This window comes from Pyrus communis, chromosome 17, assembly GCF_963583255.1.
Source record: "Pyrus communis chromosome 17, drPyrComm1.1, whole genome shotgun sequence".
NCBI classification, from domain to species: Eukaryota; Viridiplantae; Streptophyta; class Magnoliopsida; order Rosales; family Rosaceae; genus Pyrus; species Pyrus communis.
Window position 1 is genome coordinate 12055568 of NC_084819.1, and position 27069 is coordinate 12082636.

Below are 27069 nucleotides of genomic sequence, written 5' to 3' on the forward strand. Positions count from 1 at the left end.
TATATTTAGCGGCTTAAATGTGTCGTGCTTGGGAGATGAGAGAAAGCAGAAAAAAAAGACAACTAATTTTAATTTTTGAATTTCGAAGGTTCACCTCGATTAATATTTTGCACATGAAAAAAGGTTACGAAGTCATGGCCAAAGAAATGGTTATATAGAATTAGAAGGGTTAGACTAACGGATGCGATCATACCAACTCACATGCACCAGATCCCATCAGAACTCTGAAGTTAAGCGAGTTTGGGCGAGAGTAGTATTAGGATGCGTGACCTCCTGGGAAGTCCTCATGTTGCATCCCCCCATCTTTTTGCGTTTTTTTTTTTTTTTCATATTTTTAGCGGCTTATATGTGTCGTGCTTGGGAGATGAGACAAAGCAGAAAAGAAAAAAAAAGACAACTAATTTTAATTTTTGAATTTCGAAGGATCGCCTCCATTAATATTTTGCACATGAAAAAAGTTTACGAGGTCATGGGCAAAGAAATGGTTATATAGAATTACAAGGGATAGACTAACGGATGCGATCATACCGACTCACATGCACCGGATCCCATCAGAACTTCGAAGTTAAGCTAGTTTGGGCGAGAGTAGTGCTAGGATGGGTGACCTGCTGGGTAGTCCTCGTGTTTCATCCCCCCACCATTTTCTGTGTTTTTTTTTTTTTTTTTTTTGTTATTTTTAGCGGCTTATATGTGACGCGGCGAGTGACGTGCTTGGGAGATGAGAGAAAGCAAAGATGGATCGTCTTAATTAATATTTCTGAATATGATGCGATCGTTTTGAATTTGCCCATGAATAAAGGTTACGAGGTCATGCCCAAAGAAATGGTTATATGGAATTACCAGGGATAGACTAACGGATGTGATCATACCAACTCACATGCACCGGATCCCATCTGAACTCAGAAGTTAAGCGAGTTTGGTCGAGAGTAGTACTAGGATGGGTGACCTCTTGGGTAGTCCTTGTGATGCATCCTCCCACCTTTTTCGGTTTTTTTTTTTTTGGTATTTTCAGCGGCTTATATGTGATGCGCAATGTGTCATGCTTGGGAGATGAGAGAAAGCAAAAAAAAAAAAAAAAAAAAAAAAAAAAAAAAAACAACTAATTTTAATTTTTGAATTTCGAAGGATCACCTCGATTAATATTTTGCACATGAAAAAAGGTTACGAAGTCATGGGCAAAGAAATGGTTATATAGAATTACAAGGGTTAGACTAACGGATGCCATCATACCAACTCACATGCATCGGATCCCATCAGAACTCCGAAGTTAAGCGAGTTTGGGCGAGAGTTGTACTAGGATGGGTGACCTCCTGGGAAGTCCTCGTGTTGCATCCCCCCACTTTTTTGCTGTCTTTTTTTTTTTTTTTTGGTATTTTTAGCGGCTTATATGTGTCGCGCTTGGGAGATGAGAGAAAGCAGAAAAAAAAAAAAAAAAAAAAAAGACAACTAATTTTGATTTTTGAATTTCGAAGGACCGTCTCGGTTAATATTTTGCACATGAAAAAAGGTTACGAGGTCATGGGCAAAGAAATGGTTATATAGAATTACAAGGGATAGACTAACGGATGCGATCATACCGACTCACATGCACCGGATCCCATCAGAACTTCGAAGTTAAGCTAGTTTGGGCGAGAGTAGTACTAGGATGGGTGACCTGCTGGGTAGTCGTCGTGTTTCATCCCCCCACCTTTTTCTGTTTTTTTTTTTTTTTTTTTTTTTTTTTTGGTATTTTTAGCGGCTTATATGTGACGCGGCGAGTGACATGCTTGGGAGATGAGAGAAAGCAAAAAAAAAAAAAAAAAGACAACTAATTTTAATTTTTGAATTTCGATGGATCGTCTTAATTAATATTTCTGAATATGATGCGATCATTTTGAATTTGCACATGAATAAAGGTTACGAGGTCATGCCCAAAGAAATGGTTATATGGAATTACCAGGGATAGACTAACGGATGCGATCATACCAACTCACATGCACCGGATCCCATCTGAACTCAGAAGTTAAGCTAGTTTGGTCGAGAGTAGTACTAGGATAGGTGACCTCTTGGGTAGTCCTTGTGACACATCCTCCCACCTTTTTCGGTTTTTTTTTTTTTTGGTATTTTCAGCGGCTTATATGTGATGCGCAATGTGTCGTGCTTGGGAGATGAGAGAAAGCAAAAAAAAAAAGACTACTAATTTTATTTTTTGAATTTCGAATGATCGTCTTGATTAATATGATTGAATATGATGCGATCGTTTAGAATTTGCACATGAAGAAAGGTTACGAGGTCATGGGCAAAGAAATGGTTATATGGAATTACAAGGGATAGACTACCGGATGCGATCATACCAACTCACATGCACCGGATCCCATCAGAACTCCGAAGTTAAGCGAGTTTGGGCGAGAGTAGTACTAGCATGAGTGACCTCCTGGGTAGTCCTCGTGTTGCATGCCCCCACCTTTTTCCGTTTTTTTTTTTTTTTGGGTATTTTGAGCGGCTTATTTGTGTCGCGCGTCGTGGATAACCGAGTCTCGTGCTTGGGAGATGAGAGAAAGCAATAAAAAAGGACAATTAAATTTATTTTTTGTATGTCGAAGGATCGTCTTGATTAATATTTTTCAATTTGATGCAATCGTTTAGAATTTGCAGATGAATAAAGGTTACGAGGTCTTGGCCAAAGAAATGGTTATATAGAATTACAAGTCATAGACAAACAGATGCGATCGTACCAACTTGTATGCACCGGTTCCCATCAGAACTCCGAAGTGAACCGGGTTTGGGCGAGAGTAGTACTTGGATGGGTGACCTGCTGGGAAGTCCTCGTGTTGCATCCCCCCATCTTTTTCTTTTCTTTTCTTTTTCTTTCTTCTTTTCTTTTTTTTGGTTTTTTTAGGGGCTTATATGTGGCGCGCGTCGTGTATAACCGTGTGTCATGCTTGGGAGATGAGAGAAAGTAATAAAAAAAAAGACAATTAATTTTATTTTTTGGATTTCGAAGGATCGTCTTGATTAATATTTTTGAATGTGGTGCAATTGTTTAGAATTTGCACATGAATAAACGTTACTAGGTCCTGGGCAAAGAAATGGTTATATAGAATTACAAGTGATATACTAACGGATGTGATCATACCAACTCACGTGCACCGAATCCCATCAGAATTCTGAAGTTAAGCAAGTTTAGGCGAGAGTAGTGCTAGGATGGGTGACCTCCTAGGAAGTCCTCGTGTTGCATCCCCCCACCTTTTTCTTTTCTTTTTTTTTTTTTTTTTGTATTTTTAGCGGCTTATATGTGGTTCGCGTCGTGGATAACTGAGTCTCGTGCTTGGGAGATGAGAGAAAGCAATAAAAAAGACAATTAATTTTATTTTTTGAATTTCGAAGGATCGTCTTGATTAATATTAATTAATTTTATTTTTTGAATTTCGACGGATCGTCTTGATTACTATTTTTGAATATGTTGCGATTGTTTACAACCGAAGTAATTTGCACCTGAATAAAGGTTACGAGGTCATGGCCAAAGAAATGGTTTTATGCAATTACAAGTCATAGACTAAAGTATGCCATCATACCAACCCACATGCATCGGATCCCATCAAAACTCCGAAGTTAAGCGAGTTTGTCGAGAGTAGTACTAGGATGGGTGACCTTCTAGGAAGTCCTCATGTTGCATCCCGCCACCTTTTTCTTTTCTTTTCTTTTTTCCGTATTTTTAGCGGCTTATATGTGGCGCACGTCGTGGATAACCGAGTCTTATGCTTAGAGATGAGAGAAAGCAATAAAAAAAGACAATTAATTTTATTTTGTGAATTTCGACGAATCGTCTTGATTAATATTTTTGAATATGGTGCGATCGTTTAGAACCGAAGTAATTTGCACATGAATAAAGGTTACGAGGTCATGGCCAAAGAAATGGTTATATAGAATTACAAGTCATAGACAAACGGATGCGATCATACCAACTCACATGCACCGGATCCCATCAGAACTCCAATGTTAAACGAGTTTGGGCGAGAGTAGTACTAGGATGGGTGACCTCCTAGGAAGTCCTCGTGTTGCATCCCCCCATCTTTTTCTTTTCTTTTCTTTTCGTTTTTTTGGTATTTTTAGCGGCTTATGTGTGGCCTGCATCGTGGATATTCGAGTCTCGTGCTTGCGAGATGAGAGAAAGGTATGGGAAGGACTATTAATTCTGTTTTTTGAATTTCGAGAGATCGTTTTGATTAATATTTTGGAATTTGATGCAATCGTTTGGAGCCTGTGTGATTTGCACATGCGTAAAGGTTACTGGGTCATAGCCAAAGAAATGGTTATGTTGCATCCCCTCAGTTTTTTATTTTTTTTCATAATTCCTTTTTGCGTATTTTTCGTGGCTTATATGTGACGCGCGTCGTGGATAACCGAGTCTCTTACTTGGGAGATGAGAGAAAGGAATGGGAATGACTATTTATTTTGTTTTTTGAATTTCGAAGGATCGTCTTGATTAATATTTTTGATTATGGTGCGATCGTTTAGAGTCGATGTAACTTGCACATGCGATCATAGCAACTCACATGCACCGGATCCCATCAGAACTCCGAAGTTAAGCGAGTTTGGGCGACAATAGTGCTAGGATGGGTGACCTCCTGGGAAGTCCTTATGTTGCATCCCCCCACCTTTTTTTTTTTTTCTCTCTTTTTTTTTCCGTATTTTTAGTGGCTTATATGTGGCGAGCGTCGTGGATAACCGAGTCTCGTGCTTGGGAGATGAGAGAAAGCAATGAAGAAGACAATTAATTTTATTTTTTGAATTTCGAAGGATTGTCTTGATTAATATTTTTGAATATGGTGCGATCGTTTGGAGCCGGTGTTATTTGCACATGCCTAAATGTTACAGGGTCATGGCCAAAGAAATGGTTATATGCAATTACAAGTCGTAGACTAATTTGATGCAATGATAATAATTCATATGCATTGGTTCCCATCAGAACTCCGAATTTAAGGGAGTTTGGGCGAGAGTAGTACTAGGATGGATGACCTCCTGGGAAGTTCTCGTGTTGCATCCCCCCCCCTTTTTCTTTTTTTTTTCATAATTCCTTTTTGTGTATTTTTAGCGGCTTATGTGTGGCCCGCTTCGTGGATATTCAAGTCTCGTTCTTGCGAGATGAGAGACAGGAATGGGAAGGAGAATTGATTCTGTTTTTTGAATTTTGACGGTTCGTTTTGATTAATATTTTAGAATTTGATGCGATCGTTTGGAGCTAGTGTGATTTGCACATGCGTAAAGGTTACGGGGTCATGGTCGAAGAAATGGTTATGTTGCATCTCCTCACTTTTTTTTTTTTTCATAATTCCTTTTTGCGTATTTTTAGCGGCTTATATGTGACGTGTATCGTGGATAACCAAGTCTCTTGCTTGGGAGATGAGAGAAAGGAATGGGAAAGACTATTTATTTTGTTTTTTGAATTTCGAGGGATCGTCTTGATTAATATTTTTGAATTTGGTGCGATCGTTTGGAGCCGATTTGATTTGCACATGCATAAAAGGTTTTGGTGGCCGAAGAAATGGTTATGTACAATTACAAGTCGTAGACTAACATATGCGATCATACCAACTCACATGCACCAGATCCCATAAAAACTCCGAAGTTAAGCGATTTTGCGCGAGAGTAGTACTAGGATGGATGCCCTCGTGGGAAGTCCTCGTGTTGCATCCGCCCACCTTTTTTTTTTTTTTTCTTTTCATAATTCCTTTTTGCATATTTTTAGCGGCTTATATGTAGCGCGCGTCGTGGATAACCGAGCCTTGTGCTTGGGGGATGAGAGAAAAGAATGGGAAAGACTATTAGTTCTGTTTTTTGAATTTCGAGGGATCGTCTTGATTAATATTTTTGAATTTGGTGCGATCGTTTGGAGCCGATGTGATTTGCACATGCTGAAAGGTTACGGGGTCTTGGCCAAAGAAATTGTTATATACAATTACAAGTCGTAGACTAATGGACGCGATCATACCAAGTCAAATGCACCAGATCCCATCAGAACTCCAAAGTTAAGCGAGTTTAGGCAACAGTAGTACTAGGATGGATAATATCCTAGAAAGTCCTAGTGTTGCATCCCCCACCTTTTTATTTTTTATTTTTCATAATTCGCTTTTACGTATTTTTAGCGACTTATATGTGGCCCGCATCGTGGATAACCGAGTCTCGTGCTTGGAAGATGAGAGAAAAGAATGCGAAAGACTATTAGTTCTGTTTTTTAAATTTCAAGGGATCGTCTTGATTAATATTTTTGAATTTGGTGCGATTGTTTGGAGCCTGCGTGATTTGCACATGCATAAAGATTACGGGGTCATGGCCAAAGAAATGATTATGTACAATTACAAGTCATAGACTAATGGATGCAATCATACAAACTCACATGCACAGGAAAAAAAAGAAAAGGTTAACCAGTTTTCACAACCAAAAAAGTGTTGAACGAAAAAATAAATTAGGCCTAGCGAAAATATCTGGACGAAAACCAGCAGCGACTAGTTCTATCACAGGGGCACAACACCGAATACTTGAAAAAAGAATGGCGCATAGAGCATCGAGAACTGCAGGACAAACGAAACAGACAACCACGAGGAGACAGAAGTTGACCCATATGGCACATTGACAAGAGGCTTCCGTTCTCAGAAAGCAAGTAGTGTGCTCTGAGAGAGTTTGAACATTTTGATGGCAAGCAACACAACGAAGCGTTGAAGCTTTCACTTTTCCACCATGAAAATCATCACAGGATTATATCAAAGGAGAAAATCTGAGACTATCCCCGTTTGGCGAGCTGGGAGTGTTTGACACGGGAGTGGCCATCCCCACTGAGATTAAAACTCAAGAAAAACAATATGTACGCCAAATGACGAATCCGCCTACAGTTGCCAGTGCAGCGCACATCCCAATCCTGTCAAAGCATAATCAAGTTCCAAGCGAAAATTAGTAAGAACATTCTCAGGTGAATTTGTACAAAATGTAGCAACACAATGCAAAAAGTTGGAAGAAAGAAGAAAATCAAACATAAGTTACCAAATAAGGGAATAATAACAAGCGCCGAAAGTATGATTGAACAGAAGAAAATAACTAAATAAATACCTCAGTTCCAGAGAAATGCCCCATTGCAATCCTAACATCAGCAAGGTTCAAAGCAGGTGCATCATTCACTCCATCAGTGGGGGTGAAAGAACTGAACTATACTTACCTAGCACATTGTGGACTAAAATACTATTCCCTAAGAACAAACTGAATTAAAAGATAAAATTGTTTCACGTTGTGGAAATTTTATCTCAGTCAATTCATACACACACACACACACACACACATATATATATACACGTATATAATCTGTACAAAATGGGGATTAAGCATTGCAGATTAATACCCCTCTAGCCTTTCTATGACTATGACTACATCCACTCTAACATATAGAACTTACTGTAATATGGATCATATAGGTCATATCTTCTCATTGCTTACTTCCAAACTCGTACAATATCCAACCTGCTAATATTAGAAAGGAGCAATGACATCCAAGATATAGTGGCCATCTCATCGACGTCCCCTCACCTCCATAGAAGTACACATAGGAAGTAGAACCCATAAAGCTAACGGAAAATTCCTATCAAGTAATACTACAAAAGCAGACACAAAATTTACCCTAGAAAGTTGCTACTGCCAGAACTGCCCATGCCAAAAGTTATATCACGGACCAGGAACTTCACACAACGTGTCCCGATGTCATCCATTATCTCAAGACACTCCTGCAAATCTGCATCACAGACTAACATCACCCATTGCTCTTCGTCATCCAAATACCTAAGTTGGAATGTCCCATTTTGCAACTTCAACCTCTTTGCAACCTCTTCATACAGTTGAAGGCACCCAAGAGAAGGCTCAAACTTGAACCTGATTATATCCTCTATATAAGTAGCTTTCACAATTATCTTTGACCCATTCTCACCAGTGGTTGTCTCGACTTGTGGGTGCTTATGCTCCTCAAAGCTCTGAGAGCTTGATGAGTAGCCCTGCATTATTGAATCAAAGCCAATTGATGAATCTGTCAAGCTCGAAGAACTATGCTGGTTATATTCAACAATTCCACCATTTCCATGTACTCCCATATCCATCTCATCAGTAGCAACCAAGAAGCCTGAGCTCTGAGACACAAAGTGGCAGTCAGAGTTCTGAGTGTAACCCCAGTTATTAACTTCTTTTGCAAGATAAGAGCCCTTTGTATCAGGTGTTGTCCCACGGTTAGTAGGATCACATGACCCAAAATCTATTGCAATGGGCTTGGAATCCCCTTGAGGCATGAGAGGGATGCTCTGATTTTTTACCTCATTCTCATGAGAAGTTGGAACACAACTTCCATCCTTTCCCAACTTAACAGTCAAAATCTCACCATTATTGATAGACAACGAAGATACTGAAACAAGATCTTGGGTAACTGGTTCAGAGTTCTCAACATGCAGATTCTTCTTGGGAAATAAAATATTTTGGGGCGCATCAACTTCTTGGATGATGGATCCCGTTGCCACAAACCCCCCAGTAGTTGGGTCATACTTCAATCCTCCATCCACCCCCTGAACAGAATCAAGCACAGTCTGTATTTTCTCCAATGAACGGTTCACCTTACTTATTTTACGAGATGGCCATTTCGTGATACCATGTTGTCTGCATATCCTTTTTAGCGTAGTGGGGCAAACTGCCAAAAGACAATGATATGTTAAATAAAGAAATCCTTTCAATAGATTAGCAAGAATTATACTTAAAAATAAAAACGATAATTTGGATCGAAACTTGATAGTAAATGTTTTCTATACATGGACTGACTAGACTCTAGCATGGAGGAGATAAATGATTCTATAAGAAAAATACTGAGCGTAGAAAAATAAGCTCCATCTGCAGCTTATCACAGAACAGCTTAATAATCAATAGAGAATACGTGAAGTTACTTATTATAATGAGTTAGAGAATATGTGAAGTTACTTATTATAATGAATTGATTAAAGCTCATATAGATTCTGAAAAATATAAACATCTTCTTTTGATTTAACTAGTAAAGCATCAAATCCAACAATAAGTAGATTCGTCATGCTTGACTCTCACCTCCTATACTTTTTGCAGCATCCTTGAGACTACCAGAGAAGTATTGCTGTAAAACACTCAAGCTCACATTTTTCCCTGTTGTAGTTCGCTTTTTCTCCACCTGCCTTCTTGATCCACTCGGTGCCTATACAAAGAACAATATAAAAGTTATCCCTCCAACAATATTCCTCAAGTGAAGATCCAACAATGAAACATTATAACAACAAAGCTTTCCAAGTAGCGATAATAAGGACCATTTCAGTGTTTCCATACTTAAAGAAACAAAATCCATGGAGATGTTTAATTTCAACCAGTAATAAGAAACATAAGGATAATGTGGTCATAAGGACCCAATGCAGAACATAGAAGATGAGGTGAGTCTCCCACATAAATTTATAACATAATATTTAAGAAAGAGACTAAGATGCACCTCCACTAGTCAATAAAGTTCATAATGTATCAATAATTTATCCACAATATTGTTCTTTTATAAAAGCAATACCTTTCCAGGAGGATTATGTCTTTTGATTTCCCCATTTTTTCGATTAAAAACATTAAAGGTGACATTCTTCGCTGATTTCATTTCACTATCTGACAGTGTTGTCCGAGAATGCCTCTGTGGGAACCTAGTGTTGGTGCCTTCTAACCCAACTAATTCTGCATCTGAAGCTGTCCTTAAACTTTTACAAATTTTCTGCATGGTACCTGAGAGGTTGTTTAACAGAAGTTGTTGTTCTGTACTCCCCTTGACATTGACAGGGAGAAAAAACTCCAATATATAGTCATCATCACCGGTGTAGGTGCTCCTTAGCCTGATTGCAACGGCGGCATTCAAACCATACTTGCGTGCATGATGAACAAGTGGATATTCACATATATCATACACCTTAACATCATTAATGAAGAACGGATGATTTGATTGAAGTGCTTTCCCAGCAATTCCCTCCCCTTCCTCAAGATGATGTTCTGCACATGCATGCACAAAGCCTTGCATTCTGCTATCATTTACATAACAAGCTGTTTCCTCGATGCATATTATACATTTCTCATTTGAATTTGTAATACCCCCTTTGGCACGTACTCTTTTAATTTCATCACCATTACCCTCAGAGTAGCAACAAGGAATCCAGGTCATAGCCAATGGCAATAAATGCGCATGACATACAACCCGTAAGACATCACTTATTTCAGTTAAAGCAGCTCTTTGGTTCTCTGAGAGGCACTGTGAGAAAAAGTTCTCTTATGAGTTCATAAAATTTTAGTAAGGAAAATATTATGACATAAATAAATAACAAAGAAATAAACAACATATTCTGACAAGTACCTGGGGAAGAAGTCGAAGAGGCGCATTGGTCCTCAAATTAACGGCCTGCAAATAATTGCCATCAAAATATATTAATTTTTACACTTTAACATTGACATCATTAATTAACACATTAAAACATATAGGGTAGTATCATTTGTACAAAAGCTTGGGAAGCACCACACAAAAATTAGTAAATGTAACTTTTAGGGCATTCATTACATCTACTAATTCCACTAACATGAACCTAAAAGCTTAAAAAGAGAAGAAGGATATGGATCAATCATTTGCATATGGTATGTGTGTGTTTGTTAAACGAGAAGAAAGAAACTGACCTGGAGTGCACCGCAAACTATTTCCATCTCCGTATCAAAATTGGGCTTCGCTTTTGTACTGACGAGTTCCAATACAGCGCAGCAGGACATTTCCATGTCAAAATCAAAAATCGGTAAAGCAATTGATCCACGAACTTGATGATTAGCTGCATAATCCACCCGTAGGTACTCAGTCTTATTGTAAAAAATAACGTTTGAAGTCCACTCTGGAATTTTGGAGACAAATACACGGCCAGGAAGACCCAAAATAGAACTCTGTTTTCCTTTTGTAGAGAATGTAAACATCCTTGAGACTTCACGATACCCTGCAAGAATATGGTCAAGCAAATAGGGTTGCTCACAAGTGCTTAATAAGTACTGATCACCATGCTTCATGGGAACCCATAATTGCGCTAAAATACCCCCACCGGAAGTCTCTTTAAACATCGACAGTGCCTTAAGCATCTTCTCATTAAGTGACAACCCAGGTGGCCTATAGATCATATACCTTTCCATGTCCATGGGATTATTGTGTTGAAAAGAACTATTGTTTAACTTAATAGCTGAGTCATTAGCCTCATCGGAATCAGTTGACACCCCATATTGGGGGGTCCCCATTTGATCAAACACAATTTTGTCTCCACAACTGAAATTTTCCCCGACGTTGAAAGTTCCAGCACCACTTTGCTCACCATTCGGTTCTACAAAATTCAAGGCGTAAAAAGGTGCATAGGTCACTGATGTACATGATGGCACCCCTAAAGAAGCTGCAATCTGGTCCGTTGCTGCTGGGCTGCACCATCCAGAATAAGTATCAAAGTTCATAAGCTCAGAAATGTTATTAAACATATCCTCTGGGATCTGGATCGTTGTTCCACCATCAAAAGATGCCAAATTCTCAACCGCAGCTCCGGCAGATGCCCAATGATTGTTTCCCTTATCTTTAGGCAAAAAGTGATAATCCATATTCAGATTAAAACCCTGTAATAATTTGACCAAATAATTAGCCGTGTATTGCCATATCAATCATCTCAATGAGGCATTTCAAGCTGCAGAAAAAAAGGCACTAAGCATGGTAAGTATGGTAAACACCAAATGGAACCTGCTATGAATTTCGGATCCAGTTATCTAACATTAACAATAAGGATATATTAAACACCATCGCATCTTAACACTATCAGTTTGTGTTTATTAGTGAAATTCTCAAAACACTACCATGCATCTATTCGGACTGAAGTCGTTACTCTAGTTAACAAAAAAATCATGAACATTATGAGCATAGAATTTTTTTAGTAGAACTCATCTGTTCTGACCAAACTCATTACTTCAGTTCACAAAAAAATAAAACATGAACAAATAAGCTCTTATTTGAGCATCCAAAATTCTTAGTGGAACTGGAACCCAACAAATTTGATCAAAATTTTAAAAAGTTAAATAATAAATATCAATTCTTCATCTGAATAGACCAACAGTAAACCACATCCATTTCTTTTCTTCTTTTTTTCAAAAAAAAAAAAAAAAAAAGAGGAATTGAGGAGCATAAATTCCACCAAATTTCAAAAACAACAACTCTAAAGCTCTAAAATCAAATTAACAAACAAAAACTCAGCATCTATTAATCTCTAGCTCAACATATCAATTCAAACTACACGAAACCAGTTAAAACCCCATAACAAATAAATTCAAAATTCAAAATTTGCAAGCTTAGCAACATACCAGTGAATAATACACGAAGCAGAACCCAAAACAAAACCCTAATTTCTAAAAACTTGCATTTTTTTTGTCAAACGTGCCTACCTTGACTGGTAAGAAAAATCCCCAATTTTATGCTTTAGACATAACAACGCTTCCGGACTCTCAGAGAGAGAGAGAGAGAGAGAGAGAGAGAGAGAGAGAGAGAGAGATGATTCTGTCGTTGCGAGTTGCAGGACAAGCCGACTGGGTGTATGTTTTGAAGGAGGGTCGGGACTGAGGAAGATAAAATGAATTGAAAATTTCGTTGTGACATGATAACGCCAGATACCATTGTTTGTGACGTCGACGGCAGATAACATTGTTTGTAACGTCGACGGCAGATACCGTTGTTTGTGATACCGCCAAATTTCGCTCTGTGAAATAACCGCCGAATTTAATTTGTTTGTAGTTTTTCTATTAAAAAAAAAGGGAGTTGTAAGTGAGAAGTATTAGATTCGATTTTGTCAAAGGCGAATTTGAATCATATTGTTGCTAACCCAGTGTGAGACTAAGCCCACCCGCTTTCTTTTTGGTATAGATAATATCGTTTGTTCAAAAAAAAAAAAAAACAAAAACAAAAACAAAACAAAACAAAACTTCCTGACATCCATATCCCTTGCCCCATTTGAGACAACGAGTCTATCCACTAAACAGATTTTGAAATTTAAATTCATCTAACAGTAATAAATAGAATGGTGCGCGTTACCACCACTTGAAAGTGGTGAGCAAAAATATTTCCTATTTACACACCTTTTTTTTTTACCTCCCATACATTCTTGTTAACTTTTGTTCATTAATCTTCTTAAATTTATTCGTTCCAATAGTCGAAAAATTAAGAGATGTGTATGAGAGATAAGAAAATGTAGGTAGATAGCACCACTCTTTAGACAATTCTTTCGCTTGAAGAAAATTCAAGATTGTTTGATAATTATTTTGTTTTTAATTTGAGTTTAGATTTTTCCTTTTTTTTTTTTTATTTAAGTGTGTCATCTTTTACGTGCTTGAGATATCAAACCTTATTTCATGAAAATTACATGAGATTCTCTTTCTTATTCTTAAACAAGTCCTTGAGAGGGATTAGTTGAGTTTATGTTTTGTCTTCGTTTTCTTTTCGTTTGTTTCCAAAAATTGTTGAGTATGTGACTCTACTCCAAATTCGAATGCAATCACATGTCTCATAACTAGTTACCTACTCGTTTTCAGGTTGGGTTAAGGGAGATAAAACTTTGTTGTTGATGATCTTTTTGTCAGAAAGCCTGCAATCTGATCTTGTGTGGCAACAAAACTAACTGTAAGCTCTTTTCGAGTAACTTTTTCGCTGATGTCTCGACATGGCGAGTTGGAGAATGAAATACTTGTTAGACTCCAAGGAGATTGCTAAAATATTGTCACACCAAATCTGTGGTGATGACAGTCGAAGATCAGGAACAATTTTCGAAGCCATGATAGTGTAGTAGCTGTAGATTTTATCTGGTGCTAATCACTAACCCAAGCTTACCTCATGTTGTAGAATATGGTCTTATGATAGAATTTTGGGTTAATTACATTTTACACTCTTTCAGTTTTGTGTGATTTTTAAAATGAGACGTGAGGTTTTAATTTTCTCATTTTGCATCATATTGTTTTGAAATTGTATCAATTTATGCATTTGATCTGATTGATTGTTTGATCATTCATTAACTTGATTATATGGTGAGTGTGAGACACTTACATATATGAACTAATATGTAAGTCACATATGCACCACTTTGATAAAAGAAAAAAGCAAAAAAAAAAAAAACGCATCAATTTGAAGAAGAATTAGATGTTTAAAGCGTTGAAAATGTAAAAATTAATAAAATTTCTGAACCCCAGGGTCTAATATAAGAAAATTAAAATCTCCTGACCCATTTTGAAAATCGTTTTAAACCTAAAAGGTGTAAAATATGATTAAACAGTAGAATTTTCGTATAACCTTGTGACATTAGCCTCCCAAGTGTAAATCATTCGCAAGCAATGTGTTGTATGAATCACAAACTTACATGGCAAACTTGGAATTAGACACTGAAAATCAATAAGCAAATAATGATCAGAGAAGTTTTGTACAACTACAGAATTACATGGCTGTGACTGAAATATTTCACAATTCCTCCCCTCTTTTTTACCTCCTCTTATTTTTACTGCCCAACAACAAGGTAAGGTAAAAGAGAATCCTAAAGAAGAACCCCAAAGCAATGGTGATCCACAAGCAACTCCATTTATTGAGGTCCGTGATCCCTTGTTGCTTCAGTATATCTGCTCCGGTGGTCACGCAGGTGGACGCCGTGATGTTCACGCCCAAAGTTGTGCTCATGCTCTTGAGAAGCTTCAACTTCATCGCCACCGGGAAGGCTCCTAGTGGTGAGTTGTCGAACATCTGGGTGCCCGTCACGAAGCACTTGATTGGATCATCAAACTCGTTTTGCAAAGCACCCTCATATGGGTACTTGACTAGGGACATGTAGTGAAACCAAAGCCAATAGGGTGGGATTTTATCTCTACTTATGAAGAATCCACTAAAGAGTAGGAAGTAGGCTAGAATTGCCACCACAACTGTGTACCCCAACATGACATGTGTCACGACGCCTGACAGGAATGTGACGAATGAGCTTCCGGCCCAGAAGGCCGCGAAAATAGTGAAAAAGAAGAAGAGGAAGCCATGGAGCCCGCCAGCGAGCCCCACGGCCCAGAAGGTCGTGGCGGCAAAGGTTAAGGAGAGGAAGGCTAGGGAGGGAATGGAGATTAGGGAATGAGCTAGGACGTATGAGGACCGGCGGTAGGCATTGTATGCGGTTTCGCGCATGAAAATGTAGCGTTCTTGGAGGAAGCTGGGGATGGCCTCAGCGCAAGTGTAGAATGTGGTGGACATGGTGAATGCGAAGAACCCTAAGCGCTCTTTGATGCCTTTTGGGGAACTGTCTAGGTGCCAAAACATGGTGGCTAGGATGATGCCCGTGACGAGGACAGCGCCTAGGCGAATGCCGAAGAGTTCGGGCATTCTTCGGGAGTTTGTGAGGGAGCGTTTGGAGATGACTGCCATTTCAATCCAAGAAGGGTTGGCAAATGTGGGGACTGAGGAGGAGAGGTTCGAGTCATTTGGTGCTCCGGAGACTAGTTTGCCTCTTGAGATGCTTGCACTAATTGCATCTTTGAGAGAAAGCTTTGGCTTGCACTTGGAGTTGATCATCAAGTTGTTTTGGTTTGCTCGTTGTTTTTGTTGGTTCTTGGTGATCTGCCATGATTTGTTGAATTCCACCAAGCTCTTAGTTCCACCTGTTTTGCAACATCCAAACGTAAAATAGTCAGCATCAAATCAAATTTACTTCACAAGTAATGTCGAGTAAATGCAAACTTGAGCTTAGCCGAGTTAGCTAGGCTAATGTACCCTCTTTGCAGTCAAGTTGGAATCTCCTTTATGTAATTTAGATTAAATTCGCTCTAAAAAAATGTATCAACTACAAATATCGATATCAATTAATAAGAATTAAATAAACATGTATAATTAATTTGGTGCAAAAATTTGAAAAACTAATCATATGCTAACTCTACTGCACTCACTACTAAATTTGATCCCAATTTTTAATTTGTAAAATTATCCTATGTTTCTTTTCTTCAAATGTATGCCTACTTTGAATATTACTTGTATCTAATAGATAAAATACGACTGATTGGCACATGCATAGTGAATAAATTTGGTAAAAAAATTTAGCCTAATTGAAAAGGTCACCTGGGGTTTCCTCGAGCTCTCGAATGAGGTCGAGAGCGAACTCAGTCCGATTCTCAGTCTCAGGAATCGGATGCCCAAACTCTCCGAAAAACACTGGAAGATTAGCCCGCGAATCACTGTACACAGTCTGTCCATGTGACAAGAAAATCAACCGGTCCAACAAGCTCAATATTCTGTAACTAGGTTGGTGAATAGACATGACCACAATGCTCCCACTCTGCGCTATGCGCTGCAAAACCTTCACCACCATATAAGCACTCGTCGAATCAAGCCCGGAGGTCGGCTCATCAAGAAACAGAACAATGGGGTCGTGAATTATGTCGATTCCAATCGAAACTCGCCTTCTTTCGCCTCCTGAGACGCCTCGATGTCCCTCGTCGCCGATCACAGTCTTGGCGGCATTTCGAAGACCAAGTTGGTCGATCAGAGCTTGAACTCGGGCTTTCTTCTTGGACTTTGATAGACTCCGAGGAAGCCGAAATTCGGCTGAGAACATGAGAGTTTCTTCAACCGTAAGCATTGGGAACAAAAGATCATCTTGCATGACATAAGCTGATATGACTTTCAAGAGCCTTGAGTCTAAGGCCTCCCCGTTTAGTGTGATCGAGCCTTTTAAGCTGTCCTTGGAGATTCTATTCGCTAAAGCATCGATGAGGGTTGATTTTCCCGACCCGCTTGCTCCAAGAACCGCCATGATCTCGCCTTCTCTGGCCTCGCCGGATATACCATTGAGCAAAACTTTTGTGTTTGTGTTGTTGTCCATGCCCAGTTTAATCTCTGCCATTTTTCGTTTCCTTTTGAAACAGGAGGGTACTAAGGTCATTTTGCGCCGGACTTTTACGCTGTACGTGAGATTAGTGAATGAGAGGACAAAGGGATAGGAGGAAGGCACGGAGGTGCAACCGTACCCTAACTGAAGAACATGATCATAAGGAGAGTTGTTGGAACTCTCCGCCTCTTCGACCCACTGGAGGAGCTCGGCGAGGGTAGGGTTTAGGCCCCGGGGTCTCGGGTTGAAATCTATGAGCTCCATTGTTGGGGTGGGGGGTTTGATAATTAGTAGGAGGGCTCTTTGAAAGCAAAGATATATAGAAAGTGAGTGTGATGACGATGGTCACTGTGTTTGGTGAGTTTTAAGTGTCCAACCGTTGCTTGCGTGAATGCTTCTTTAGTTGGTCAGAAGAGAGGGAGAGGAAGTTGTGTTCAGCTTTCTATTTCTCCACACTAGTTACCAAGTCCAAAGGGGTAAAGGATACATGAGTTGGCTCACTTTTACAACTATCTCATTGCAATTCAGAGTTTTGGTAGTGAGTACTAACTACCATACCCAAGTGACTTGGGAATTTCTTTTGCTTGTAGGCTTAAAATTCTAAATTTGTATATATATTCTTGGGTTTTCTTTTTTGAATCATCTTTCAAAATCTTCCAAACTTGAAACATTTTTTGAGAACAAAAGTATCACTAGACTAAGTTACTAACGTCTAACTAGTATTAAACTCAGGTTTTCTTTTTTGAATCTTTATTGGAGGAGAAGGAATTCGAACTTCAAACATTTTTCAACACTAAAGACAGAAGTATGACTAAATTAACAACTGCTTAGTACTACATTCAGGTTTTCAAGTGTTCACTACTAAGTGCTTCATCACATATATAGTATGAACAAACGGAGTGTATGTATGACATTTTCTTGGTAAGATTTTCCATGAATACATGCATGCAACCGAAGAAGTGTATATAACACGTGAAAATTTTCAGTAAGTTCAGGGCACCTACATGTTTATGTGCAAATGTTTACTAAGCAAGCACCATAAGAGCATTTCCAATCTTCGAAGGGAGTTTTATCTATTTTAGTCAAATATTATAAAAATAATTAAAAATAATTCTTATCTAAAAGAGTTTTCAGTTGTGCCAAAAGGACTCTTCCAACCAGGCTGAAAGTTTACTTTAAGGTTTCACTGTATTGTTACTGTGTAATCTTATTAGTATTGTTACTGTGTAATCTTATTAATTAATGTCACCAATTTTCCCCTCCACTACTCGACAAAATAGGTTGGCCATCAAAATCAAGAAAACCCCCAATTTTTATCCTTTATTAATTTTGACCTCACCAAACTCATTTTATTGGATAATTAGGGTTGCTTTTTCTCATTTCAATTAAAAAGTTGACGTGCAATTGCCTAGGGTCCTAATTGGTTGCAACAATAATTCAAAATTCCAGTGAATATAGTATTGAGTTCTATTTATGTGTTCCGGATTCGAAACTTCTCCCTTCTTTAAATTGTTGTAATAGTATCGAAATCTTCCCCCTTGTAAAAAAAAATAAAAATAAATAAATAAATAAATAAAATTTAAAAATACGTGATGTGAAAAGAGAAATTATCAAATGTTAATGTCAACTTAGCGGCTCACCACTACTCGCACCACAATTGTCTCCTTCTGACTATATCGTACCATTTGTACTAATTTCATATTACAAAATATCTCAATATAATTAAAAATGAAGTCGTATAATATGTCATATTTAATTTTGTCAATTTTTCGCTTATTCAACATGAATTCTAACTATTAGCTCTATCTTTTACGGGTTTGGTTGTTTTGACATGGAGGAGGGATGACCTGAGCCTCCTAATCTGTTTTCTACACGCCTCCATTTCTTCACGAAAACCCCATTCTCCACGTCCTGCTTTGATACCTTTAGCTTAAGTTCCTAGCTAATTAATTAGTAGTTTAACCTATTAACCTTTTCTTTGTTAATTATTATTTCCTAGCATATGATATTGGTCATGGTTAGGTAAGTATGTTACATCTACTGTGGACTCACTGTATGGTTTGGTCCTTGTAGGCGAGAAAATATCAAATAATAAAATGGATGGAAAAAGTAGTTAATATCCACTGAGCTAATGCCATTTGTGTTACATTGTTATGTAAATGGGATTGGGGGTCAACTCTTGGAGCTCAGCACATAAAACCCATGATTTAACATGACACTTTTCTTAAAACATTCAATGTTCTGAGTTCGGTTTTCTCCTCTCAATATAAAACGAAACAATTTTGTTAGTGCTTCCTTGTCTCGTCCGAAAAATCTGAGGGTCCATTTTATAATCATTCGATTTTTAAATTTCACATTTGTGCTTAATATATGCGAAAAGCATAGGGGAGAAACGAGGAACGAAGAGCAAATGATGTTTTAATATTGTCACGGAAAATAATCATGCCTATGCACCATGATGCTCATTCAATCCGCTCACAGCCCCCCTTCCTCCTAATAACTAACACTTTAATCCACTAATGTTATCGTTTATAAAAATAAAATAAGGATTGAAGAAGAGTGGAAAGGATGTGAGAGAGATGTAGAACAAATATACAAAGAAAGGTAGACAATAAAAACTTATATAAGTTGTTGTCATTTTCAATACTCTGTTTTCATTCGTTCTTCTTTTATTTCTTCCCATGCCTCTAATCATCCTACATTCTCACTAAATTTCCTCAAACAATTTCTCTATATCTCAAGCATAAAAAGTGAAAATTGACCAAACCAGCGCTAAATCTAAATCTTATGCACGAGTATTCGACTCTTCATAAACCCTACAATGTTATATTTCCATTTTGCACTTTCTCCTTATTTTATTTTCTTTGAATAGTTGGTTTTTCATCTTGGTACGAAACAATGCCTCAAATCTTTAGAGAATAAGAACAAGAGTAGAATTTACAATAGGCATAGAATTAGGTTCCAAAAGAATACATTCATCTTTTTTTGCAACGGCATAATGTTTTATTTCTTTCTTGGTACGAATGGCGTAGATTTTATATCAAAAGATTCTAGGGTCGTTCCAAAAGCTTGACATAGAGCATCTGTCATTTCCAACTGAAAATGATAAATATAGTTCTGTCCAGAATTATAACCCTGCAAAAAAATATTTTTAAACGAAGAGTGTCAAGCATACTAATATATCATCTCCAATCAAAGAGGATACACATAACCCTCTCAATAATTTATTAGTTTTATGTTTATACGTTAAATTCACTGGTTAATTTATTTAAATTACCATTGTATATTTTCAAATTTGGTTGTTGAGTTGAATCAATTATTGTGATAAAGAAGCTAGGCCTAAATAAAGGTTTCAGATGGAAGCTACATTTAGCCAGCCTGATGCCTATTGACCAAATAATGGCCCAATGAGCTCCATAAAATTATAATACAGTCCTCAATTGAAGATGAATTTCTAGACAAATCAAACCATTTCAGCCAGGGTCGGGCAGTCTCACTGTTGAAAGCAAAACTGGTAATCCAGCTGAGTCAACAACTCAAAACCTTGCCCCACAAGACAGCTAAACAACCAAATAGAAGAAGGCATTTGCGCAAATTCCTCATCACACATCCCTTGCGCCATACTCTTGTTTTCTTACAACTCCAGAGTTTGTTAGTCGGGCGTCGTCTTTGTTTTCCCGACGTTTTATTTAAGAGGTTTCGAACGGCATGGGAGATTTATGGTTGAGAAAATATTCCATTTGGTTTCAGATTACTAAGGAAGCAAGTATCAATACGAAATCCAAGTTGGCAGGTGACCTATATCATCCTCGAAGAGGCAAAAGATAAAGACTTGCATAATTCTAGTGTTGCATCACTAATAAAAATGGGGGCAAAGTTATCCAGTTATACAAAAAACCTAGAAAAAGATATTGCTGAACGGTTCTTCAACAGCCAGACCATCCCTGACTAAAACGGGAAGAGAGTCCAATTAAGACCCACGGTTTAAATTTGTTGCCTCAGATGTAAAACCCGTTTTCCGGGTAAACAAATATTAAGAGTGCGCACCTCTCGGACGAGAGTTATCAACCTACTGGAAGTCTGGAACTCACCTCACTCTGTCTTGGGCCTTGATGGTTTTGTCCTCCTGGATATTTGAGAAGCGCTTGTCCATCTTCCAACAAGCTTGAGGACCTCGTCAATAAGAATCACCGGGAGTGAAACGGCCAAAACCAGAAGCCACTCGTTTAAGCTCAGGGGCACAATGCCGAATACTTGAGCCAAGAATGGCACATACAGGATCAAGAAGTGCAGGCCGAATGAAACAGACATGGCCACCAGAAGCCAGGGGTTGACCCATGGGGGCATGGTCAGCAGGCTTCCGTCCTCAGAAAGGGCATTGAGAGAGTTGAACATTTCGATGGCGACCAACACTGAGAGGGATAGTGTCATAGCTTTCACTTTGCCAGCATGGAAATAATCACAGGGGTTATCAAAGGAGAGGACCTCATTTCCGGCTGTGAAGGGTGAAGCGGTGAAATTTGTCCAAGATGAGCACTGTCCCCAGTTAGCAAGTTGGGAGTAAGTCACAAGGGAGTGGCCATCCCCACTGAGGTCAATACCAAGGAAGGAACCATGTGTATACCAAATGATGAATACGCCTACAGTTGCCAGTCCAACATACATCCCAATAACCTGTCCAGACAAAGATTCAGGTGAAAAAATTATCAAGAAAGTTCTCAGGTAAATTTGCCAAACTGTATCATTAAAATGCAACAAATGGGAAGAAAGAGTAAGGTACCATATAGCGGAATAATATCCAGGCACTGATAAGTGAATCGTCGCTTCTGCGTGGGGGCTTCTTCATTATGTCTTTGTCTGGAGGATTAAATCCTAGTGCTGTTGCAGGTGGTCCATCAGTAACAAGATTCACCCACAAGAGCTGAACAGGAATGAGGCCTTCAGGAATGCCTAATGCTGCTGTTAAGAAAATGGAGGCAACCTCACCAATGTTGGACGAGATCATGTACCTGAAACAGGGTTTAAGACTTCAAATCTTGAAAGAAAAAACATACATGTTTAAGCATCAAAAAGAGGAAAACTACTTGTGCAAGCTAACAAAATTTCTGGGATTAAATGCTAATATTAGTTTCCAGAATAAATGTTAATATTAGAATGTATGACGATACGTGGTTGCTTCAAAAGGCAATCATTCATAAGTTTTTATATCAATATGTATGATACTAAAAAATGCTAACCTGATAAAGGCTTTCATGTTATTGTAGATAGATCTGCCTTCACCAACAGCTGCAACAATTGTGCTAAAATTATCATCAGCCAAAACCATGTCAGAAGCTTCCTTTGCAACCTGCAATTGCAAAGAAATGAAAAGTTCATGATAAGAATGAGTAACTTAAGCTAAAAAACATGGACATTTACAAAAAGTGATTTACAATATATTCACGCTTCCGTATTCTTAAGATTCATGGGTGGGTAACACAGATCCTGTTTCACGGGACACTCCATTTAAATCTATGAATGAAATCACATAGAACTAACGAAAATATGCCTCATTTGACCTCACTATAATTTGAAGGTTTAGTTCATGCAAAAACCTTTGTCTATAAACTAACTCTAGGTTTCATACAAAATTACATTCCTCCAATCAAAGGGCATCAAAATTTAATTAATGCCAAGATAGGTATCCCAAGAAGTAAGCATGAGAAAAACAAAACAAGAGAAACTAACTAAATAAATACCTCAGTTCCAGAAATGCCCATTGCAATCCCAATATCAGCAAGTTTCAAAGCAGGTGCATCATTCACTCCATCACCAGTCATAGCAACCACCTCACCATCCTCTTTGAGCAACCTCACAATCTCTTGTTTGTGCTTTGGTTCGGCCCTTGAAAACAGAAGGCCACCACCTTGTCTTAGATGGGCTTTCTGATCACGTAGACCCATAAACTCTTTTCCTGTAAGGCTTCTTGAATGTATGTCTTCATCAACCCCAAACACGCCTATTTCACGGCATATTGCTTCTGCTGTGTTCTGGTTATCTCCAGTGATTACCATAACACGAATTCCTGCTGCTCGGCAGTCTTCAATTGCATCAAAAACCTCCTCTCTTGGCGGATCCTTTAAAAAAATTTAAATTCAACAATCACAGTTAGTTCAATAAATGAAGATACTGTGATGATATATGTGACTAAAAAGATGTAGACAACAGCCATGTTACAACTTACCCTCAGTCCAACAAGGCCAACAAAAACAAGGTCGCTCTCAATTGACGAATAATTGGATGGATCAAGTAAAAGTCTATGAGCTGGATGATCATCATCACCATCATAGGATGAAAACTCACCAAGCTCATCTTTGTATGCAAAACCCAAACAGCGCAGTGGACTAGCTGACATCTCATTAAGAGCTTGCATGATATAGTTCCTTGAGCTATCATCCAGAGGTACAACAGTGCCATCAAGCAACTGAACCTTAGTGCTTCTCTCCAGCAAATTCTCTACAGCACCCTGCAATAATGCAGCACCTCATTCAGAAGTCCACAATATTCCTTAGATATTTTTTTATTTAAAGATGGAGGGAGAGAAAGGGAGTATGAAGGGCAACGCTATTGCTCATGCTCGACTTATCATTTAATACCAGAGAGGAAACAAGCAGCATAATACTAGAGGGAAAAAAAATAAGGAATACAACTGAAAAACAGTGAAGTCCCTTCTGCTGTTCATGCTCGTAACTTCTAATTTAAATACGAATATTCAATTTAACAGTAGAGTATACAGCACAACTGAATATGCAATTTCAGTATATTGTGAGAAGGTGAATTCAACTACAAAAACTTTCAGTTCCGAACATATGGTTGATAAACATCTGAACAGAAACCCTAGCGCCTTGACAGATACACAGCTTGCAAAGTCTCAAAAGAGGGAGACTTTGGTGAAAAAGAAAATCAGTGTAGCATAACTTCCACCTTAACATTCTCATGAGAATAAATATATCTTCTTTTAAATCTCACTCATTCCTTTACACCTTACTTCACAAATACACTTCAAACTTTCTCAGTTTCATAAAATCAGAGCATGCCACAATTTGGATGTTAGATTAAATACAGTGAATGAACATAACAATTCATGAAGTTGTTGAAACTTAAACTAGAATACGAACCTTCACTAGCAATGACTTCTTTCCAGAACGGGAATTGACAATTACACCCATGGATTTCCTATCACGATCAAACTCAAGGGTTGCAATTCGGCGTTCCAATTCACTCCACTTCTGGCAACAACCTGACAAAAGATATAAACATAGTAGCAGAGTATGTAAACTTACCAATTCAAAGTTGTAACAAAACAGATAAAGTGCAAGCATTTATATCGGAAGTTTGACTTACCAAGCAAATCCCTTTCATTTGATGATTCCGCACCCTTGGATCCTTCGGGAAGGCCCATCTTCTCAACTAAAACCTGAAGTGGTAAAACGAAATATTCAATATGAAGCAGAGTTCTCTAACAAAATGAATTGTCATCACAAGCAAGGAAATAATGTACTCTGAGAAGACACTTTGCTATGTGATGTTAATCAGTTTATTAATGAATTGCACAATATCAAAACACCTAAAAAAGTCAATAACAAAGGGTTAAAATATATAACCTTTAGAGCTGCCTCAGTAGGCATTCCATGGGCAACATACTTCTGTTCTGCCTGGATAATGCCTGCATCATTACAGACAGCAGCTACCTTTGCGATCATTTGAAGATTAGCATCCATACGACCAGTCGGCCAGTCATGAATTCTACCATCAAGTGGATTGTATGTAGTTCCATCCACCCTAAACTTCCGTAGTATAGTAGGTCTAGGACCCAAAGCTACAAGTTTTGCCACTGCCATCTGGTTTGTAGTCAGGGTCCCTGTTTTATCCGAACAAATCACAGTTGTACAACCCAGAGTTTCAACACTAGGCAGCTTTCGGACCAAAGCATTCTTCTGAGCCATTTTACGGGTACCAAGCGCCAAGCACGTTGTAATGACTGCAGGCAGACCTTCAGGAATAGCAGCCACAGCCAATGCTACTGCAATCTCAAAGTAATATGTGCACTTCTCAAACGAAAACTTGAAATTTGCCGGCCATCCATTGACATATTCCCAAGTAAGGAAGTACTTGACATTGATGAGCCACACTAATATGCAAATCACTCCAATTATCATTGTAAGCATCTCTCCAAACTCATTAAGCTTCTTTTTAAGTGGTGTATCTTCTTCGCTCTGCGCGGCAACATGGATTTGCATATGCACCTTCCCAATTTCAGTCGACATTCCTGTCTGTGCAACCAAGCATATGCAATGTCCATTCACAATAGTCGTCCCTGCGAAAACCATGTTTTTCTTCCCTTGAATATCTGCGTCCTCAGAGACCGGCTTGTTAGTCTTATTCACTGCCTCACTCTCTCCGGTCAATGAACCCTGCTCCACCCTCAAAGTTGAGCTAATCAGTTCCACAACACGCATATCAGCGGGCACCTTATCCCCAACCTTAAGCTCCACAATGTCACCAGGAACAAGCTCCTTCGCCGGCAAATTCAGAACCTTACTCCCATTCCGAATCACAGTCGCCTGCTCCGATTGAATCTCCTTCAGCGCCTCCAAGGCCTTCTCGGCATTGGTCTCCTGCCAAACCCCTACAATCGCGTTCACAATCAAGATCAAGAAGATCACCAGCGGCTCCACAAACGCCGTGATCTCCATCTCGCCGCCTTCTTCTCCATCCAGCCAAGCCAGAACGAAAGAAATGACCGCCGCCACAAGCAAGATTCGAACCAGAGTATCATTGAATTGCTCCAGAACCAGACTCCAAATCGACTGCCCCTCGTGCTTCTCCAACTCGTTCGATCCGTACTTCTCCCGCCGCTTCTCGACGTCCTCCGATCCCAACCCTAATTTTCTGTTAACCCCAAAGTGCTTCTCGCACTCCGAAATCTCCTTCGCCCACGCCGGAAACACATCGCCGTCCACCGGCCTAGGGTTTCCATCCTCTTTCCGTTTACCGAAATCCTGCCCTCCCTTCCCCATCTAGATCTACCACAACCACAAATCAACACACAGAGAAACGATAACTTTTCTCAGTGAGATAAAAATTTCAATCCTTCCGAATTCAAGAACCCTTAATCGAATCAAGACTGGAAAAGTCGATTCTATTCCGGAAAGAAAATTCAAAAACAGCGAAAGAATAGGACAAGGAATCGAACTGTTTTAGGGATTTGACTCTCCTAGATAACGGAGTTTTCCAGAAGAGAGGGTCCGGTTTCGTACCTCGGTAAAAATTTCTGTTTGCTTCCCGGGAAAATTTTCTGTTTGTTTCTTAGGAAAATGAAGGAAACAAAGAAAGAAAATTCGATGGGAAAGACAAGAAATTGCTTCAGATCAAAATCTTCGGTTGCCGTGCGCCTCCCACTACCACTTATATGCTTTCAGCCTTCCCACTCGCACACTCTCTCTCTCCCCCTCTCTCTCGCTAATTATATAACAGATCGATATCGTAATTAATCAGGATCGAGATTAAGGCTAATCACAATTTCGGGGAAGCATCGTATGCTGTTTAAAATAATTAAATTGAAAACGCAACGCTCGGATGACGTCGTTCGACTGGGGGACAGCTGGCGGGTAGGTGATGTGGCGGGACGCTATTGGTTGAATGTCGTGGATCCTGAGTTGCTATTGGCTAAGGTCCTATTCTCGCGGGGGTGGTGTCCTTTCTCTTCATTCCTTTTCGATGAAAATTTTTTTACTGAGAACACGAATGATATATCACATATTTTTATATAATTAAAAAGAAATTTTATTTTTTAAATTATTAATTTTTTAACACACATATCTCACTGTATTTGTATAATGATACATAATATACCACTTTGTAAATCTATATATCTATCATATTGAAAAATCTCTTCGTAAGAGGATTTTTAATTATTTCTGTTTGGTAGCTAACGTACAAATTATTAAACTGCAGTCCTTTTGTGTTACAAACAGAGCCGGGTCAATCTGGAAGGTCCAATCAGATGTTATCTTTTGGTTTGACCGTTGATTAAAGAGATGTACTAATCTTTGCAACACAATTAATTTTTTTTGGTGATTCTTTTTGG

At 38.7% G+C, this 27069-nt stretch overlaps 3 protein-coding genes, 8 non-coding genes and 7 pseudogenes across 13 annotated transcripts; 15 read left to right on the top strand and 3 right to left on the bottom strand.

The window, feature by feature from the left end:
* The first annotated feature begins 179 nt into the window (after positions 1-179).
* LOC137723939 (5S ribosomal RNA) lies at positions 180-298 on the top strand. The gene has a single exon (XR_011067088.1). It is a non-coding gene; the product is annotated as a 5S ribosomal RNA (ribosomal RNA).
* A 216-nt stretch (positions 299-514) lies between these two features.
* LOC137723956 (5S ribosomal RNA) lies at positions 515-633 on the top strand. Its single transcript, XR_011067104.1, has one exon. It is a non-coding gene; the product is annotated as a 5S ribosomal RNA (ribosomal RNA).
* Positions 634-855: 222 nt separating this feature from the next.
* Positions 856-974, top strand: LOC137723952 (5S ribosomal RNA). Its single transcript, XR_011067100.1, has one exon. It is a non-coding gene; the product is annotated as a 5S ribosomal RNA (ribosomal RNA).
* Positions 975-1216: 242 nt separating this feature from the next.
* Positions 1217-1335, top strand: LOC137723921 (5S ribosomal RNA). The gene has a single exon (XR_011067072.1). It is a non-coding gene; the product is annotated as a 5S ribosomal RNA (ribosomal RNA).
* A 228-nt stretch (positions 1336-1563) lies between these two features.
* Positions 1564-1682, top strand: LOC137723957 (5S ribosomal RNA). The gene has a single exon (XR_011067105.1). It is a non-coding gene; the product is annotated as a 5S ribosomal RNA (ribosomal RNA).
* A 269-nt stretch (positions 1683-1951) lies between these two features.
* Positions 1952-2070, top strand: LOC137723967 (5S ribosomal RNA; annotated as a pseudogene).
* Positions 2071-2319: 249 nt separating this feature from the next.
* LOC137723937 (5S ribosomal RNA) lies at positions 2320-2438 on the top strand. Its single transcript, XR_011067086.1, has one exon. It is a non-coding gene; the product is annotated as a 5S ribosomal RNA (ribosomal RNA).
* A 262-nt stretch (positions 2439-2700) lies between these two features.
* Positions 2701-2819, top strand: LOC137723944 (5S ribosomal RNA). The gene has a single exon (XR_011067093.1). It is a non-coding gene; the product is annotated as a 5S ribosomal RNA (ribosomal RNA).
* A 282-nt stretch (positions 2820-3101) lies between these two features.
* On the top strand, positions 3102-3220 carry LOC137723964 (5S ribosomal RNA; annotated as a pseudogene).
* A 320-nt stretch (positions 3221-3540) lies between these two features.
* Positions 3541-3658, top strand: LOC137723981 (5S ribosomal RNA; annotated as a pseudogene).
* Positions 3659-3927: 269 nt separating this feature from the next.
* On the top strand, positions 3928-4046 carry LOC137723920 (5S ribosomal RNA). Its single transcript, XR_011067071.1, has one exon. It is a non-coding gene; the product is annotated as a 5S ribosomal RNA (ribosomal RNA).
* Positions 4047-4513: 467 nt separating this feature from the next.
* Positions 4514-4632, top strand: LOC137723965 (5S ribosomal RNA; annotated as a pseudogene).
* A 275-nt stretch (positions 4633-4907) lies between these two features.
* On the top strand, positions 4908-5026 carry LOC137723971 (5S ribosomal RNA; annotated as a pseudogene).
* Positions 5027-5557: 531 nt separating this feature from the next.
* Positions 5558-5676, top strand: LOC137723973 (5S ribosomal RNA; annotated as a pseudogene).
* A 281-nt stretch (positions 5677-5957) lies between these two features.
* Positions 5958-6076, top strand: LOC137723983 (5S ribosomal RNA; annotated as a pseudogene).
* Positions 6077-7430: 1354 nt separating this feature from the next.
* LOC137722695 (protein NLP9-like) lies at positions 7431-12636 on the bottom strand. 2 transcript variants are annotated; one of them, XM_068461758.1, is made up of 6 exons: positions 12490-12636; positions 10714-11673; positions 10400-10444; positions 9578-10297; positions 9097-9220; positions 7431-8692 (listed from the first exon to the last, which is right to left on the bottom strand). In XM_068461758.1, exons 2-6 carry the CDS (start codon positions 11656-11658, stop codon positions 7641-7643), a joined length of 2886 nt encoding a protein of 961 aa, XP_068317859.1. In that variant the 5' UTR covers positions 11659-11673; positions 12490-12636; the 3' UTR covers positions 7431-7640. The 2 variants fall into 2 exon arrangements, with proteins under 2 accessions (XP_068317859.1, XP_068317858.1); XM_068461757.1 differs by having other exon boundaries at positions 10714-11741; positions 12490-12635.
* A 1721-nt stretch (positions 12637-14357) lies between these two features.
* Positions 14358-17294, bottom strand: LOC137723476 (ABC transporter G family member 20-like). The gene is made up of 2 exons (XM_068462671.1): positions 16172-17294; positions 14358-15717 (listed from the first exon to the last, which is right to left on the bottom strand). The coding sequence occupies exons 1-2, from the start codon at positions 17202-17204 to the stop codon at positions 14567-14569; spliced, it is 2184 nt and encodes a 727-aa protein (XP_068318772.1). The 5' UTR covers positions 17205-17294; the 3' UTR covers positions 14358-14566.
* A 2582-nt stretch (positions 17295-19876) lies between these two features.
* Positions 19877-26482, bottom strand: LOC137723534 (calcium-transporting ATPase 1, endoplasmic reticulum-type-like). Of its 2 annotated transcripts, none has more exons than XM_068462736.1 (9): positions 24584-26482; positions 24324-24396; positions 24098-24219; positions 23164-23445; positions 22679-23056; positions 22178-22287; positions 21721-21949; positions 21032-21614; positions 19877-20075 (listed from the first exon to the last, which is right to left on the bottom strand). In XM_068462736.1, the coding sequence occupies exons 1-8, from the start codon at positions 25997-25999 to the stop codon at positions 21033-21035; spliced, it is 3192 nt and encodes a 1063-aa protein (XP_068318837.1). In that variant the 5' UTR covers positions 26000-26482; the 3' UTR covers positions 19877-20075; position 21032. The 2 variants fall into 2 exon arrangements, with proteins under 2 accessions (XP_068318837.1, XP_068318836.1); XM_068462735.1 differs by lacking the exon at positions 19877-20075 and having other exon boundaries at positions 20766-21614; positions 24584-26005; positions 26240-26481.
* Positions 26483-27069: the final 587 nt, after the last annotated feature.

Bases quoted from the DNA above. Each gene is read 5' to 3' on its own strand.
- LOC137723476 (XM_068462671.1), bottom strand. From the start codon at position 17,204: ATGGAGCTCATAGATTTCAACCCGAGACCCCGGGGCCTAAACCCTACC. The intron at 15,718-16,171 runs GTGACCTTTTCA...GTTGCAAAACAG, and splicing joins AGAGCTCGAGGAAACCCCAG to GTGGAACTAAGAGCTTGGTG.
- LOC137723534 (XM_068462736.1), bottom strand. From the start codon at position 25,999: ATGGGGAAGGGAGGGCAGGATTTCGGTAAACGGAAAGAGGATGGAAAC. The intron at 23,446-24,097 runs GTTCGTATTCTA...GCATTATTGCAG, and splicing joins AGAAGTCATTGCTAGTGAAG to GGTGCTGTAGAGAATTTGCT. The intron at 21,615-21,720 runs GTACCTTACTCT...TTGTCTGGACAG, and splicing joins GGATATTATTCCGCTATATG to GTTATTGGGATGTATGTTGG.
- LOC137722695 (XM_068461758.1), bottom strand. From the start codon at position 11,658: ATGGATTATCACTTTTTGCCTAAAGATAAGGGAAACAATCATTGGGCA. The intron at 10,298-10,399 runs GTACTTGTCAGA...TTTTTCTCACAG, and splicing joins CTCTTCGACTTCTTCCCCAG to TGCCTCTCAGAGAACCAAAG. The intron at 8,693-9,096 runs GTGAGAGTCAAG...GTCTTTTGGCAG, and splicing joins TGCTGCAAAAAGTATAGGAG to TTTGCCCCACTACGCTAAAA.